Source organism: Myotis myotis, unplaced genomic scaffold, assembly GCF_014108235.1.
Source record: "Myotis myotis isolate mMyoMyo1 unplaced genomic scaffold, mMyoMyo1.p scaffold_m19_p_6, whole genome shotgun sequence".
NCBI lineage: Eukaryota > Metazoa > Chordata > Mammalia > Chiroptera > Vespertilionidae > Myotis > Myotis myotis.
The window spans coordinates 34,901,577-34,919,540 of record NW_023416368.1 but is presented as its reverse complement, the minus strand read 5'-3'; the positions used below and the strand labels follow the sequence as shown (position 1 = coordinate 34,919,540).

General features: G+C 40.6%; 1 protein-coding gene across 1 annotated transcript; it reads right to left on the bottom strand.

Moving 5' to 3' along the window:
• Positions 1–1,221: 1,221 nt before the first annotated feature.
• On the bottom strand, positions 1,222–12,384 carry ZCCHC10 (zinc finger CCHC-type containing 10). The gene is made up of 4 exons (XM_036314597.1): positions 12,247–12,384; positions 6,661–6,822; positions 2,092–2,133; positions 1,222–1,489 (listed from the first exon to the last, which is right to left on the bottom strand). The coding sequence occupies exons 1-4, from the start codon at positions 12,285–12,287 to the stop codon at positions 1,222–1,224; spliced, it is 513 nt and encodes a 170-aa protein (XP_036170490.1). The 5' UTR covers positions 12,288–12,384.
• Positions 12,385–17,964: the final 5,580 nt, after the last annotated feature.

The following is a 17,964-nucleotide window of genomic DNA, read 5'->3' as shown; positions in this document are numbered from 1 at the left end:
AAATCATAAAAATGATAAAAGGCAATCTTTATGAAAGCTTAAAAAATCTCAGCAAAAGGCAACCAACACTGCCCTCATTTTCTGTAAAAATAACCTTTCTTCCTCCTACTTTCTTTCCCCCTTTGAATGGTACCTTTTATAGCATATTAACGCACAAAGAAATATATTTATATCACTTTTACTTGTTACCCTTTTAAATGACCTTTTTCTGATACACTGAATTTACCCAAAGGCACCAAGATTCCTAAGTAGTTTCAACATTTTTGTTCCTTTTTAAGTTTCTCTAGAATGATGCTCCTCAGATAAGTGTAACTCTAATAACCAGAAGAAAATAAATGATACAACACAGTAACTTGAAACTTGTACCATCAAAAAGGTAGAAATATATTGAGAGGTTCCTTGAACTTTTCATTTAGGACAGAAGGCAAAATAACTTTCTGAACATAAACACAAAAATAGAGCACATTTATCAACAGTAGAAAGACGCCTAAGCTTATAACAATGTATTAAATCTGACGTAATAACACACAGAAATCACTGCCAGATATTCTGATGCATTATCCCGAAAATATGTCTCATACATAACACTAACATATAACAAAGTATAGCATTGTTTTCATAGGGGGAAAAGATAAGTTTTAGTTTTGTTTTATTCTAAAGATTTTTTATTGATTTTTTTAGAGAGGAAGGCAGAGGGACAGAGAGAGAAACATTGATGTGAGAGTGAATCATGGACAGGCTGCCTCTGCATGTCCTCCACCAGGGAGTGAGCATGCAGCCCAGCTGTGTGCCCGGACTGGAATCAAAGCAGCCATCTTTTGGTGCATGGGCTGCCACTCAACCAACTGAGCCATGTGGGCCAGGGCAAAAATAAGTTTTACCACAAAAACAGAATTACTGGATTTCAGCTTTTGATTAAGTGTTAGAGATACACTTTAAATATAAAAAAGAAAAACAAGATTCACCCTTAAAATAAAAAAGTGTATATATATATATATATATACATATATGTGTGTGTGTGTGTGTGTGTGTATATATATATATATATATGTATGTATTTCATTAATACTTTTTATGCTCTTACAATGTAAAATATTTAGAAACTTCTGAGCTCTCAAAATTTTGACCAGTAAACCTATTTGGCTTTAACATATTCTAAATTCCCTTTTGAGAATCAGATGAAAGTTTGTGGTCCCTCAGTCCAATGCAGGCAGAGCAATTCTATTCCTTTTGCTTCTTATTTGGTGGTTCATCTTCGGAGCTGCTCTCCGCGCTGGTGCTGCTACGACCGGAAGAGCTGGAATCTGAGTCTGAATCAGAGGATGAGGAAGAGCTTGTGGAGGAGGCTGAAGATGATGAACTGGAGGAGCTTTCATCAGTATCACTGTCCTCAGAGGAGGATGAGGTAGATGTTTCTTCACTCTCTGATGAAGAATCACTGGCTGACCTGTCGCTGCTATTGCTACTGGAGCTGGTTACACTCTTAGACCTATTAGACAATCAGTAGTTATATTCATGGGCAGCCAACATTTAATAAAGTGTTAATTTCTGTACATGTATATAACTGAAGCTTTGCTAGCATGTTATTCCTACATTTAATGCTTTTGGGATTACCTATTATAACCATACTGCCTTCCCTCTCTTAGCAAGGTCATTTACTTTAGTAATTTAACTCTCTTGGATGGTATAATATACCTAATATATTATGCACCACAGCAAATAAATAATAGTAGAATAAAGTTGCAGTATAACAAATGGTTTTATTTAAACCTCACGAAGTAGCAAATGTTTCATAATCTCAATTACTTTAGACCAGGTATAGCTGGACAATAATGTCTTACCCGTTTAATAAAATTTCCTATTCTAAACTAGGAGAAATTATTTACTATTTCCAGGTAGAAGGACTCTGGAAAGTAAGAGAAAAAGGAGACAAAGGAAATAAATTCCAGATAGGTAAAGAGAGAAACATATCAGAAAATTGCAAACAAGAAACTTCAGATTCAAATCTTTAACTACTATTTTAAAATCATTCTTCCTATCCCTCCAACTAGTATTACATATTAACTATATAATACTCCTGAAGGCACATACCTTTTTTTCTTCGTCTTTCTTTCTACATTAGTTTCTCCAATGCTGATAAACATGGGAAAAAGAAACTCCTATTAATAGAGTGATTATGCACAGCTCAGACCAACCCTTCCCCAAAACTATTCTATATTGGAGAAACACTTTGTCTTTTATAACATGTATTCAGAGTCCAGTATTACTTGTTATAACCAAATGGAAAGTTTCCTGTTGTAGGCTGTATGTGGTACATAGTCAACATAACCAGTGCTGAAGCAAGACATATTATCTATTAACTTTATCTTAGTAGCCAGTAAGTTGGTAAAGATGACTGAATGTACCAATTTGATTCTTTTTTTTGTTTTGAACTTAGGTTGATATGGCTAAATCAACTACATCCTGAACAACAATACAAAGTAAATAATAGCATAATTGTAATTTATAATTTGAGTTTCCAGAGTAATATTATAAATGGCCATCCTATATAATAAAAGCCTAATATGCTAAGTGTCCAGTCGTCCAGTCAACCAATCAAAATGTAATATGCTAATGATATGCCAAGGCTGCACAACCGCTTGCTATGATGTACACTGACCAGCAGGGGGAAGACGCTCCGACCTGTAGTCCAACCAGTAGGTTAGCTTGCTGCTGGGGTCCAGCCGATTGGGACTGAGCAAGCGGGCTGGACATGCTCTGGAGCCCTCCCACGGTCTCTCCCCGGCTGGCCAACCTCCTGCATCCCTCCCTGGCCCCGATTGTGCACCAATGGGGTCCCTTGGCCTGCCTTCATCCTCTCGCAATTTGGGACCCCTCAGGGGATGTCAGAGAGCTGGTTTCACCCTGATCCCACAGGCCAGGCCAAGGGACCCACTGGTGCACAAATTCGGGCACCGGGCCTCTAGTTTCATATAAAAAGCAGCCTTTAATTTAAAATAACCATTTCTTTTTCTGTATGTCCCCCAAATGTTCAGTTATTTACTGTGACAATTAATACTTCAAGACTGCTTTTCTTCACATCATTTACCAAGAACAAAGTCTGGTGATTTTTGAATGAAATATACAAATGGTTTGCTGCTATATTCCTGCCAAACAACATGCATACTAAATCAGGTTTTCAAATTCCAGAATTACTTCTATTATTATAGCATTGTCTTGTAAACTTAGTATTTCTATAGTCAGGACTTCTCTATATTTCCTAGCTCAGGGGTGGGCAACCCTTGGCACGCATGCCAAACATGGCATGCCAGTAACTTTTGCTGGCACGCGAAACCTTCTCTTATAATCTTCCATTTACAATTTTTTTTCTTAATATCGACTTTTTTATTTTTCAGATAAATTCGGTGCATCTTAGATAAATAAATAATTTTACATAACAAGTTATCTTAAAGACCATAGACATGGATTGACGAGTGAGGGGAAGAGCAATTTCAATAGTGTTGAAAAAAACGAACTACTGAGGACTTGTAATGCCATTCCAGAAAATTTTTTCTGTTTAAAAAACTTTGCAACAGCGTTACTCTCCATGTTTTCATCCACATACGCTTGTGAATCTTTGTTCTCAGTGATGAATTTTGTCAAGTCTTGTAATAGGAGTAGCCTGACGGATGAAAGTAGTAGTTCATGCATATCTCTGAAGGTCACGAAATATAAACCTGATGTAAAATCTCTGTCATCAGTGATGCAGCAGCAAAAGTCCCACTGATAATATCAAACGGAGCCATAAAGTTTTCTGTCGGACTATCAGTGTACCTGTATACATTAAAAAATAAACGTATTTTTCATCATCATATACTGTGTTTTTATTGCTTTTGCTTGAATGAATTTTATTATTTCTTCAAGGTTCTTCACATACATACACCTTAAGAGATATCAAGTAGGTGTAACATGTTCTCAAAAAATTAGGGTTGGCACGCAGAAGAATTTTGAGTCAGAGATTTCGCTGGTTTTGGCAGGCACTCACAAAAAGGTTGCCCACCCCTGTCCTAGGTAATGCTTCTATCCTTATTTCCTGAGTCTTTAAATATAAATATACTAGAGGCCTGATGCACGAAATTCATGCAAGGGGCTTGGCCCTCACAGCCATGGCGGCTGCCTCAGCCCTCGCAGCCCCGGTTTCGTCTGGAAGGTCATCCGGAAGTACATCCGGAAGGTCATTTAGCTGTCTGGTCTAATTAGCACATTATGCTTTTATTATTATAGATATGTATGTAAAGTTGTTTTACACAATGGAATTACTGAATTGTCATTTTGAGGGTAAATAAGTGGAAGTACATTTATTAAACCACACCACAAGAATCCATGATCACTGAAATTCACACACTTCCATCATTTTATCATTAAACCAAAAATCAGCAGTCTTTATGTAATAGAGCCATATCTAAAATTCATATAGGTCTATGTATTTTTAAGATCAAGATACTTGTGTAATCCAACTAGAAAAACAAAAATAAAAGTAGCCCTAGCTGGTTTGGCTCAATGGATAGAGCATCAGCCTGTAGACTGAAGGGTGCCAGGTTCGATTCTGGCCAAGGGCACATGCCTGGGTTGCGGGCTTGATCCCCAGTAGGGGGCGTGCAGGAGGCAGCCAATCAATGATTCTCTTTCATCATTGATGTTTCTATCTCTCTCTCCCTCTCTCTTCTTCTCTAAAATCAATAAAATATATATTTTTTTGAAAAAAGTAAAAGTAAATGTTGGGATGAAGTTATTCATATATTTTATTTTTTAGGACAAAGGTCTCCAAACATATTTTGCTTACATTCCTAATAAAATAATTTTGCAAAATTATGTTTCCTCCTCATAGTTTTTAATTCTAAGTTTCAATATTTGCAAAGGGTGTAATCACTGGCATATTATTTTAATAAATTATGTGATTTTGATAATTGTAGCCAATGAAAAATAAATGTCACAATAACTTGATACCTACCACAATTCACTTAAAAAACACTTGTACAAGCTTATCTTTAACAGTTGGTACTTTTACATTGTCCTTTTTTTCCTTTTAAACTTGACTATGACAAGGTTCAACCTCAATTCAATTCCTATATTTAATTTGTATGGATTTAACCCTGATAAACCTTGTTAGCCTGAATAGGTAGGAAAATGTTTTATTGTAGCAATGTCAGTCAAGCTTGCATGTCTCCCAAGTTATATTCTACAAGTAACAATGATGTATCATTAAAATATACTTATAAATTGAAAATTCAATTAGGTCTTACTTCATTTTTGCTGGGAAAAAAATGTACAGAATAATTTATTCCCAATAATTAGGACCATTCACTTTTTCATTCCAATACCAGCATTTTGAAAGACATTTAGGTTTTTATTTATTTATTTTTTTTAAATATATTTTATTGATTTTTTACAGAGAGGAGGGGAGAGAGATAGAGAGTTAGAAACATCGATGAGAGAGAAACATCGATCAGCTGCCTCCTGCACATCTCCCACTGGGGATGTGCCCGCAACCCAGGTACATGCCCTTGACCGGAATCGAACCCTGGACCTTTCGGTCCGCAGGCCGACGCTCTATCCACTGAGCCAAACCGGTTTCGGCGACATTTAGGTTTTTATACATGAGGGCAGGCAATACACCAAGGTTAAGATCAGAGAAGGTGAGAGGTATGCTTTTCTTTTGCAAAATTAAGAAGGGTTGTTGAGGAAGGGGAGTGGAAAAGGAGAACCAGGAGACAAGTTCTCATAGATTCATTTTGGAAAAAGTATAATGAATGTTGATAATCTAGAAACTGATTACTTATCTACTCCTGTATAACCCTTGAAGAGCCACATGACCACAAATTGGAAGGCAGCTTCTTTGAAAGTCCTGATATTTATAACACTATTATAAAGCTAATAGTCCTGAAGACGCTGCTTCTAATTTGTAGCACTAAGTTGACCTGACCCCTTCCTAGTTCAGTTTCTCTAAAGCATGTCTACTTACTTATTTCATAGGAATTTAAAAAGCTTTATTCAAAGGGCATAAAAGAGTAAATAAAATTTTTCTAGTTTCCTTCCTACTCAGGTCTTTTTAAAAAGGAACTACAATTATCGATCATTTATATTTTCAAATAATCCAATTATTCCTTTTTTCACATAAATGATAGCATATTATATATACTGCTCTTTACTTAGTCTATATACTTAATATAAGTATCCTGGATACTTATCTTGGATATCTTTTTATAGCAGCTTATATAATCTATCACATAGTATTCTGTTGTCATGTCATAGGTAGAAGCAATAAAGCAAAATGATTAAGAGCATGGATTCTAAAAAGACTGGTTGGTTTAACACTTAACTTTCCTACTTACTAACTGTGTGACAGCACTGAGCAAGTTACTGAACATGCTTCAGTTTCTTCATATGTAAAATGGGGATTAATAATAGTAATTACTTCCTTTATGATATAGATATGATGCTTAAATATGCTAATACTTGTAAAGAGCTTAGTATAGTGCCTGGCACATAATAAGCACTCATTCATATTGTAATCTAAATCTGAATAACGACCATGAGACATTTAGGTCCTTAATAAAGTCTATAAATATAAAAGATTCCTTTGGGAAAAAATATTCCTTTAGATATCACATGTAAACTTACCTTTGTTGTAATAATAATCTGTTTTCTTTTTCTTTTAAAGCTTTCTTTAGTTCTGCTGTTCTTGAAGGCCTATGTAGGTATTTCCTTTTTCCTGTGCATTCGTAAGTCCAATGTCCAAATTCCAAGCATTTCTGACATCTTACATGTTGCTTATTTGCTTCACTACAGAGCAAAAATCAGAATACAGGTCTTAAATTCTGCCCTGTAAAGCATAAACAATATAATGTGTAAAATGGTGTTTTTTTAAAATAGAAACAAACATCATTTTACATTTTAAATTGTTTATGTTAGGTTTAATCACAAGACAGCATAGTAAGTGGTTAAGAGCATGGACCTCGAAGTTAAGACAGAATTTAGCTCAAATCTTCATTCTTCAATTCCACTCCAGCAATGGCAGACTAGGTAACTCAGACAACGCTTAGTCTCAGAACTAGAAAAGACAGTGAAAACATTTAAAACAATCTGCTCGAGGCATGAGAGAAGTAACAATAAGGTAAAGAATAACCAAGCCAAAATACAGAAGAAGATAGAAATCCAGAGTGGTCAGCCCTGTAGTTTATATCTGCAGTTAGGACTCAGAGGGTCTATCCGTTAAGAATAAACCAACCATATAAAGAGTGCAGCCCGGTTTCTAGACATCTAGGAGACGAAGAAAAATCTCAGTTCCTGAAATTAGATTAAGATGCAGCAAGCAAAGAAAAGCAGATGAAAGAACTGGAAAGGAAGAAATCAAATTATCATTCCTCACTGATGATGTATTATGTACATGGCAAATCCAAAAGATCTACAGATAAAATATTTTTAATAGTTTGAATTCATAAGTGAGTTTAGCAAGGTTTTGGATTGGGGTCAGCAAACTGCCCGTAAAGGGTCAGACAGTAAATATTTTAGACTTTGCAGATCAAGAGGCAAAAGCGAGGATATTATCCCCGGCTAGCATGGCTCAGTGGGCTGAGCTGTCCCATGCTCCAAGAGGTTGCTGGCTCAATTCCCAGTCAGGGTATATGCTTGGGTGGCAGGCTCAATCCTCAATAGGAGGCATGCAGGAAGCAGCCGATTGAGGTTTCTCTATCATAGATGTTTCTATCTTCTACCCTCCCCTTCTCCCACTCTTTAAAACAGGGGTCCTCAAACTACGGCCCGCGGGCCACATGCGGCCCGCCAAAAACATTTAACCAGCCCGCCGGGTGTTTTTGCCGCCACTGTGTGCATAGGAATTTGTTCATAGTTTTTTTTTAAACTATAGTCCGGCCCTCCAATGGTCTGAGGGACAGTGAACTGGCCCCTGTTTAAAAAGTTTGAGGACCCCTGCTCTAAAAAAAAATCAATAAGAACATATTTAAGGAAAAAAAGTGAGGATATTATGTAGATACTTATATAACAACAAAAAAATTTTTTTCTGGAAATATTTTGTTAATAAAAATATTTCATATAAAAGAGGTTTACTAATGAGAAGAATGGAATTCTTTTTTGGAGGATAATGTTTCACTCAATTGAGATTAAAAGTTAGTATTTCCCACCATCAAATTAATCATATATATTAGTAACATTCTTCATACCCTGGCTAGGTAGCTCAGTTGGTTGGAGTGGCATCCTGATACACCAAGGTTGCAAGTCTGATCCCTCATCAGTGCACATACAACAATTAACCAATGAGTGCATGAATGGGTAGAACAATGGACCTTCCTTCCTTCCTTCCTTCCTTCCTTCCTTCCTTCCTTCCTTCCTTCCTTCCTTCCTTCCTCTCTCTCTCTCTCTCTCTCTCTCTCAAATAAATAAATAATTTAAAAAACCACAAACATTCTTAGTTTGCAAGACTACAAGAATAGGCAGCAGGCGGGATTCAGTTTGCCAAACTGTATTAGATAAGGTAACACGTAAAAATGAATTGTTCCTATATAATAAAAACAGTTAAAAATTTACTTAGATATGTTTTTATTGATTTCACAGAGAGGAAGGGAGAAGGATAGAGATAGAAACATCAATGATGAGAGAGAATCATCAAATGGCTGCTTTCTGCACGTTCCCTACTTGGGATCGAGCCTGCAACCTGGGCATGTACCCCAATCAGGAATTGAGCTGTGACCTTCTGGTTCATGGGTCGACACTCAACCACTGAGCCACACAGGCCAGGCAAAAAATGAAATTTTAAAAGGTGACATTTACAATATCCTGAAAAATACCCAATACCTACAAATAAATAAAAGAAAATATGTGTAAGACTTTTGTACAGAAAACAAAGATTACGGAGAGGAACTAGAGTCTAGTTACTAGACATTTAGATAAATAGCTAATAGCTAATAGAGGGATATACCATGTTCATAGAATGGAAGACCCAATATTATAAAAACGTCCCTTCTCTCCAAATTGACCTATAGATTTAAAGTAATGCCAATTGGTAAAGACCTATAAGAGAAATATCTGAAAGTCTGCCAAAATGAGCTGAGGCTAGTAAAAAATATCAAGAACATAAAAAATTATTTTGTGTCTTAGTTATATTTAAATCATAAAGAATAAAAAAAGGGATAGGTTCACTATTTGGTGTGCTAGGTAAATAGGCCACCAATATTACATTATGGACTTAGAGATCAAGCAGGTCTATTTTATTTTGCTTCAGTCTGAACTCAGGTATTATTATCCTATATAATAAAAGCCTAATATGCAAATTGTCCCCTCGACCGGGAGTTTGACTGCTTGCTATGACGTGGGCTGACCACCAGGGGATGGTACAGAACATGGTGGGCACCGGCAATGTGGCACTGGCAGTGGGCAGCAGTGCAGGCCCTGATGAGAGTGGGACCTCGGCAGGAAGGTGAAGCAGGTGAGCAGGTGGTGGCAGGCCAAGGTGGGTGCAAGTGGAGCCAAGCCAAGGTGGGGACCAGTGGCAGCGGCGGGGGGTGGGGTTGCCGCCCGGCTCCCAGGTGCTGAGGGAGCTGGGTGGGGGCCCCATGACTCAGGTGGAGGGGGGAGGGGCGGGGGCCCGGAGGCCCAGGTACTGCCCAGGGACTAGAGGTCAGGTGGGACCTGCCCTTCCACACCAGACGCTCACGCGTCAATCACTGGCCAGGCCTAGGGACCGCGCCCATGCACAAATTTCGTGCACTGGGCCTCTAGTACACAGAATAAAAAGAGTAAAACTGAAGTCCAAGATATTTGAGGAGTATGTAACAGAGCCCTAATCTATTTCGAATGTGTTTAAGTTATATGACCAGGTGAATGCTCCTGGACATATCAGAGATTTTCCCAGGTGAGACTATTGGACTGCTACTGGTAATCTGAGGAACTCTGGAATATAGAAGTGGTGCTGAAAGACTGGAAGCAGGCAAATTCTGTTTTGATTTTAGAAGTGGAGAGAAGGGTAGATTCCCCAAACTAGATCATTGATTTGTAGAGATCCACTCAATTGTACTCGGAAGATTATGAGGTCTAAGTCAATCAGAGCTTCATAATCCCATAGACTTGGCTCAGGGTTGGGCATGTAACCCAATCTAGACCAATGAGATGCCATCAACTTGAAGCTGAGAGGATATAAATGACCCTAGATACTGCAGCCATCTTTACACCAAAGGACTGGACCCAACACCCAAAAGAACAAGCCTGAGAGAGAGTGGACCCTGGTGACATCATTTAGTATGCTTTTTAAGTATTATTAGCACTCCATTCTTGATCTCAGAACTGTGTGACTTTAAAGTCTCCTTCCTTCATCAAGCATACTATGTACTCTGACTCTCTCAGTCTTTATCCTTATGCTCAAGGAACTCTTAACTGGCAGGACAGACAGAATCTGATGGAGGGGAGAGGAAACTGGACAGGGATCTTAGAATAAAAAATATCAATATTAAAAGAAATACAGCTCTGGTCAGTGTGGCTCAGTTGGTTGGAACCTCATCCCATGCACCAAAAGGTCATGTGTTTCATTCCTGATCATAGCACATGCCTAGGTTTTACTAATAAGTTGGACCAGGGTCTGGGACTTACTGGAGGCAACCAAGCCATGTAATCTCTTACATCGATGCTTCTCTCTCAGTCTTCCTCCCTATCTAAAATCAAGAAGAAGAAAAGAAATATAAACATATATAGTATATGCCAGCAGAATGTAAGTGATAGATATATTTTTTAAATATATTTTATTGTGGGTTGCGGGCACATCCCCAGTAGGAGATGTGCAGGAGGCAGCTGATCAATGTTTCTCTCTCATCGATGTTTCTAACTCTCTATCCCTCTACTTTCCTCTCTGTAAAAAAATCAATAAAATATATATTTAAAAAAAAAGAATATGGAAGAAAAATAAATAAATAAATAAATAAATATATTGTATTATTTACAGAGAGGAAGGGAGAGGGATAGAGAGCTAGAAACATCGATCAGCTAACTCCTGCACACTCCTTACTGGCGATGTGCCTGCAACCAAGGTACACGCCCTTGCCCGGAATTGAACCTGGGACCCTTGAGTCCGCAGGCCGAGGCTCTATCCACTGAGCCAAACCAGCCAGGGCAGTGATATATTATTGACGTGCAAATGGTGATGGCATGAAATGCTGCGAATGAAAAAGAGGCAAACGTTTGGGTGAGCAGGTTGGCAGAAGCAAAAAAGGGCTATCTGGGAGATTCCTGCACTGCCTACAAGCAAACCTCTTGTGCCACTCTCCCCCCGTCATTTGCCACCACGGCCATCTCTCGGTTCTAAAAAACGAACTTCTTGCTTATCTCAAAGCAATTATGCTACCGTCTGGACTCTCCTTCCCCAGATCCTCTCACGACTGGCTCCTCTCTCACTTTGAATCTGTGCACACGTCACCTCTTCAGAAGCACCTGTCCTGTTCAACCAACCTAACCCGGCCCTTTATCTCTCCCACCACCTGTTGCTGGCTTCCAAGTTCTTACCACCACCCGTGTTTACGTGAAATGTTTAGTTTATCGACCCTTCCCACCACTAGCATGGACGCTGCCTGAAGGCGGAGTTTGTCTTGAACCCCTCTTTTGCTGTCTACCCAAATTCTGACACAGAGCGACAGGAAATGAATAAATTAATACTTGCTGAACAGAATGAATGGCAGAAAGTGAGAGAGCCTGGGAGGAAAGCCGGCGTTGCCGTCAGACTGTTCCTAGGGAAGGCGATAGGAAAGGGGCCGGAAAAGCCAGCGAGGCTAGAGGCCGCGGAGAGGAAGCTGAAGGTTTCCGTCGGCGGGAAGAGGGAGGCGGGATCAGGCCTTCAGCGTCCCCCGGCCACGCGAGGGGCAGGCGGCCGGGTGGGCAAAGGGGCACAAGCCACTTCGTGCCCAACTCCTGTGCGTCCCCTTCCGGGAAACCAAACTCCAGGCTCTCTTCGGACTAACCCTCCCCCACCCCCGGGTCCCGCCACGGGGACCCTACGCAGCCGGCTCCTGCGATATCGCTAGCCCACGGACAAAAACTTTATGCCCGGCCCGAGCAGCCAGGAGGCTCCGTGTGAGAAAAACATCCACCCTCTGCCGATCCGTCTGAGGACCCGAGACCGGCCGCGCATCCGGACGCCGCTCAACCGCCGGCTGACGCGCTTCTCCCCGCCCCCAGCCCGCCCCGCACCCAACAAGGGCCCTCACTTACGCTTGTCTCCGGGCTATGAGTCGATGCATGGGAGTCGCCATCTTAGCGTGGCTGAGGTATGCCGCGCTGAATTTTGGGAAACTCCTCGGAAGGGGCGGAGCTTCGAACGCAGAGGACGCAGGCGTGGGCGGAGCTAGCCCCGCCCCCGCGGCTTCTGGGCGGGGCGTGGAGCTGGGTCAGAGGTGTGGGCGTCTGGTTCGCCGAGGAGGGGTGAGGTCGGGGGTCTGGTCTGAACGGGGTTTGGAAGGGTCGGTGCTTGTCCTGTTGACCCTGGAACGACACGGATTCGAACGGTGCGGGTCCGCTTATACACGGGTTTCCCCCCCCCCCAATAAATACAGTTGTTCCTGCCTATCCACAGGCTTCGCATCCGCGAATTCAACCCATCTGGGGTGGAGACCATCAATTGAAAGACTGACTTTAGCAAACCACGAAGTGAAAATGTATGTTTATTTCTATTTTTATGTATTTCATAGGGACCAAATGACACTATGTAAGTAAAGCTTCTTTGTCAGTGGGTAAAAGATGCTACAAATAATTATTTTAGGCTATTTTAGCATTTAGTGTCAGATTATAGAAATTTTATGACCTTAAATCTATTTTCTTTGAAACATATAACTTTGAAATATATATGTTTATGAGTCCCCATCCACTTTTTAAAAAATATATTTTTATTAATTTCAGAGAGGAATGGAGAGGGAGAGGGAGACAGAAACATCAATGATGAGAGAGAATCTCCGGCTGCCTCCTGCACACCCCCCACTGGGGATCAAGCCCACAACCCCGGGCACGTTCCCCCCGACAGGAATCGAACCCAGGACCACTCAGTCCGCAGGCCAACACTCCATCCACTCAGCCAAACCAGCCAGGGCCCCATTCACTTTTTAAATTAATAATTATCCAACACCTAAAATGTTTTAGAAACTGAGGATAAAGCACTGAATGAATAAAGTTCATTGCTTTATTGTACACATGGAGCTTTCTTCAGATAATAAAAAGAGATAATGTCCAACAAACATAAATACTCTAAAGAAAAATAATTGAGTGGCCGTAGTCAGGTAGCTCAGTTAGTTAGAGCATTGTCCCATAGCCAAGGTTGGGGTTCCTCCAGGTCAAGGCACATACAAGAGTCAGCCAACGTATGCATAAATAAAGTGGAACAATAAATCAATGTTTCTCTCTTGCTCTTCCCCCATTCTTCTCTCCCTCTCTAATATCATTAAATAAATTTTTTAAAAATAAAAAGTGGCCGAAACCGGTTTGGCTCAGTGGATAGAGCGTTGGCCTGCGGACTCAAGGGTCCCGGGTTCGATTCCGGTCAAGGGCATGTACCTGGGTTGCAGGCACATCCCCAGTAGGGAGTGTGCAGGAGGCAGCTGATCGATGTTTCTCTCTCATCGATGTTTCTAACTCTCTATCTCTCTCCCTTCCTCTCTGTAAAAAATCAATAAAATATATTTAAAAAAAAAAAAAAAGTGATTTAGTATTGGTTGAGATCCACCCAGAAGGTGATGTCATGTGACCTTTGAGCACACTTTATTCTCAAAATAGTGGGATCTTACTATCTGTTCTATACTTCAGCTTGCTTTGCTTACTCCTCAGTGTATGCAGGAACTTCTTTTTCCATATCAGCACATACAGAGCTAATTCATTATTTTCATATATTATACTATATGGATTACATGGTTATTCCACAATTTATCCAACCAGTACCCTATTGTTGAACAATTAGATGATTTACCACAAAGATGGAATGAACAGATTTTTAAAAAATATTTTTTCATTGATTTCAGAGAGGAAGGGAGAGAGAGAGATAGAAACATCAATGATGATAGAGAATCACTCATCAGCTGCCTCATGCACACCCCACACTGGGGATAGAGCCTGCAACCCAGGCTTATGCCAATGAATCAAACCTGTGACCTCTTCGGTCATAGGTCGACGCTCAACCACTGAGCGACACCAGCCGGGTGGAATAAACAGATTTTTAAGCATTCAATGTGTCTCTGTAAGATGACTTTCTAGAAGAGGAATTGCTGGGTGAAAGAATATGAGCACTTTTAATTTTGATAGGTATCATCTATTGGCCTTTAAACAGGTTGTACCCAACACTGCTTCCTCAATAGACCTGAGAATGGCCAAACTTTAACTCTTGCCTATCTAATAAGCCAATATGATATATTATTGATAAGGTTAAGTACCTTTCATATGATCATTGAAAACTATCTTTCATGAATTGTCTGTTCAAATTATTTGCCTATTTTTCTATTGGATTTTTATATTTTTAATATTGACTTATAGAAACTTTTAATATTTTACATATAAACTTTTTGCTTTATATTTTACAAATATTTTCCAGCCCTGACCTGTTTATGAGCACCTGTGCTTAGGGAGCTGAGCACAGATCAGGGTCCACTTTCTGGGCTGGCAAACTGCATTTAACTTTGCACTGGGTCATATATGTTACGTAGGTGGTTTTGCACCAGAAATAAAGAAGACTTGGTTTTGGTTTTTTGTTCTTTCTTTCTTTTTTTCTCTTTCTTTCTTTCTTTCTTTCTTTCTTTCTTTCTTTCTTTCTTTCTTTCTTTCTTTCTTTTTTTGAGAGAGAGCAAGAGAGGAGAAAAGAGAGGAGAGAGAGAGGGAGAGAGAGAGAGAGAGAGAGAGAGAGAGAGAGAGAGAGAGAGAGAGAGAGAGAGAGATATCAATGATTAGCTGCTTTCTGCACACCCCTTACTGGGGATTGAGCCTGAAACCTGGGCATGTGCCCTGACCAGAATCTAACCTAATTGAACTGAACTGGAAATCTTTCAGTGTATGAGCCATACAGGCCAGGGCTACTTGACTTTTTAAGGAGATGTGCCCATCCCTCTAGTCACAGGGAAACTGACACCTTTTTTTAGGTGCTAATGACAGCTGTAAGGATCTTGGGATCTCCAGATTAGCAGCCCACCAGATCGAGGAAGATTAGAGGAATAGCTCAAGGAATGAATGGTGAGCAGAACAAACAAAAGATGTGCATTATGTCCTACAACAGGACCATTCAATAAGATCTTTCCATATAAACTTGTCACATCTAGATAGAAGGGAAAGGTAACAGTGTTTTTGCAAAGACCTACAAGTGGCCAAACATTAGAAAGGCCTTACAGCAAATGCGAAGCAAATCAACTGAAATGAAAATCCCCCTCTCAGCTCTCTTTCTCCCTTTTCTAGCGAGGATGAGACACTTCTGTGCTCTAGATACAAACACTTTAATTACCAAGTCAGATATATGATGATTGTTTTATTAAAGTTCATGTGAAATTTGGAATGATGCTCTAGTATTTCTTCCAGATAAGTCCTCATTCATCAAAATTCTCTGGCTGCCCACCCCCTCCACTGTACCTTCTACCTTCTCTATCTCTGTTCCTGCCCAAGGTCATACTTGGATATGAAACTGCATCCCCCTTGCAAGTCCCACCAGAAATCCCATCACACTAAGCATCTCATGATTTTATTGAAGATTGATAGGGGGTAGTAGAAGGTGGCCACATTGTAAATGACATGACCTATGTCTCTCTCCTGGTAATCAATGACCTCCCTTACTTCCTCTTAAAGGATCAAGACTCCTCTGCTCCTTCCCAAACCTCGCAGTCCTTAATCATAACCTTGTGAAACTCTCTGGAAAGTGAGGTATGGTAAATCCCCCCCCCCCCCCCAAGTATAATGTATATTTCAAAGCTCGCCCAAGCCTATCTGGATTCGTCAACTCTAGTATTCCGGGGCATAACATTTTCTGTCACTATGTCAACACTGTAAGACAACTTTTGAGATGTTTTCAGCTCATAATGACAGTCCTCTGATACTGGGTGTTAGTGACCCTGTATTCCCAGCTATGCTGGACCAGTCAGGATCTCTTACCTGGGAATTTTGTATTTTTATTTTATTTTATTTTATTTTATTTTTTTCTATCACCATTTATCACCTTTATGCCCTCTTCTACCTCCCCTCCTGGGGAATTTTAGATTTGAACTAAAGGTCTTCAGTTTTCATCCCTTTGTGGGGTTGGGCTTGAAGCACGTTCATTCTGAGCTGAGGGGCAGCCAGTCTATGGAGAGAGAAATCTGTTCCTCAGAGAAAGAAGTATATTAAGAAACTTTTAGCCCTAGCTGGTTTGGCTCCGTGGATGGAGCATCAGCCTGCAGAATGAAGGATCTGGAGTTTGATTCCGGTCAGGGGCACATGCCTGGGATGCCTGGGTTGCAGGCTTGATCTCTAGTAGGGGGCGTGCAGGAGGCAGCTGATCCATGATTCTCTCTCATCATTGATGTTTCTCTCTCTCTCTCCCTCTTCCTTTCTCTCTGAAATCAATAAAAATATATTAAAAGAAATAAAAGAACTTTTAGCTGGAGGTAATAGAATCCTTGACTCAAGAGGTTTCATGCTTTCCTGAGTGTGTCTGTAATGCTGTCTTTGTTGGTTATTCTTGTTTCTCTAGTCTATGCTGATGGGCCTCTGTGTTAATGCCCAGTGTATGACAGGTGTCCAGTATAGGTGTCCTTAGAGGGCCAGTCTGGGCCTCCTATTCCACAGTTCCCTGATAAGGAAGACCCCAGCTCTAGCTTGACCATTTCTTCTCAACTGCTGCCTCTTGTTACGAGGGTCAACCTCTCCCAGCAGCAGCCTTGTTGGGTAGGGACTGGGGACAGTCCACGTTCAGGCACCTATTCCAATGTGCAGTGGATCCAGGGAGAACATATTCCCTGTCACACCAGACTACTTTCCTCTCTTGGCCTTTTCTTAGAGCCAGCTCGCTCTAGTTCTCTTCTCCTTTGTTCATATTTGTCCCTTCTTTGTCAAAGGGGGAAATTGGCAAGCACACTGCCTCAGCAGATGGCCAAGGAAAATGCAGGATGCAGGTCTCCCTTTCCTGCATGCATCTCTCTCCAGGTTTTACAAGCACCTCCCTTCTCCAGAGTCTTCCCTGGAGGGACAGCAACTTCCACCCATACTTTACTGGGAGGAGGAAATGGTTTTTCACCATGAAGTCTGCACACCCCACAAAGCAAATCACCGGCTCCCTTCACTCCTCATTTCTACAGAGACTAGAGCAGGGGTTCTCAACCTTGGCTGCACATTAGAATCACCTTGGGAATCTTTTTAAAATCCTGATTTCTGGGGCTCATCCTCTGGAAAGTATGTTTCTTTGTTAGGGGGTGGGGCCACAACATTAGTAACAAAGAAACAGAATTTCTGGAGGATGAGGCCCAGAAATCAGGATTTTAAAAAGATTCCCAGGTGATTGTAATGTGCAGCCAAGGTTGAGAACCACTAGACTAGAGGGTGGCTGAAGTGGGAAAGAGGCTGGAAACCCTAGGGCCTAGGCCAGTGATCGGCAAACTCATTAGTCAACAGAGCCAAATATCAACAGAACAACGATTGAAATTTCTTTTGAGAGCCAAATTTTTTAAACTTAAACTATATAGGTAGGTACATTGTTATTAACTTAATTAGGGTACTCTAAGGTTTAGGAAGAGCCACACTCAAGGGGCCAAAGAGCTGCATTTGGTTCGAGAGCCACAGTTTGCCGACCAAGGGCCCAGGCTATTTCTACCTACTCTCTTGGGGGAATTGCCTAGCTCCAATTACTGCCAAATTTCTTAAGGGTGTGGGTTAGTTAGCACTTTTTTGTTCTTACCTGTGGGTTCTAATCACTAATCATGGGACAACTGGGAAAAATCT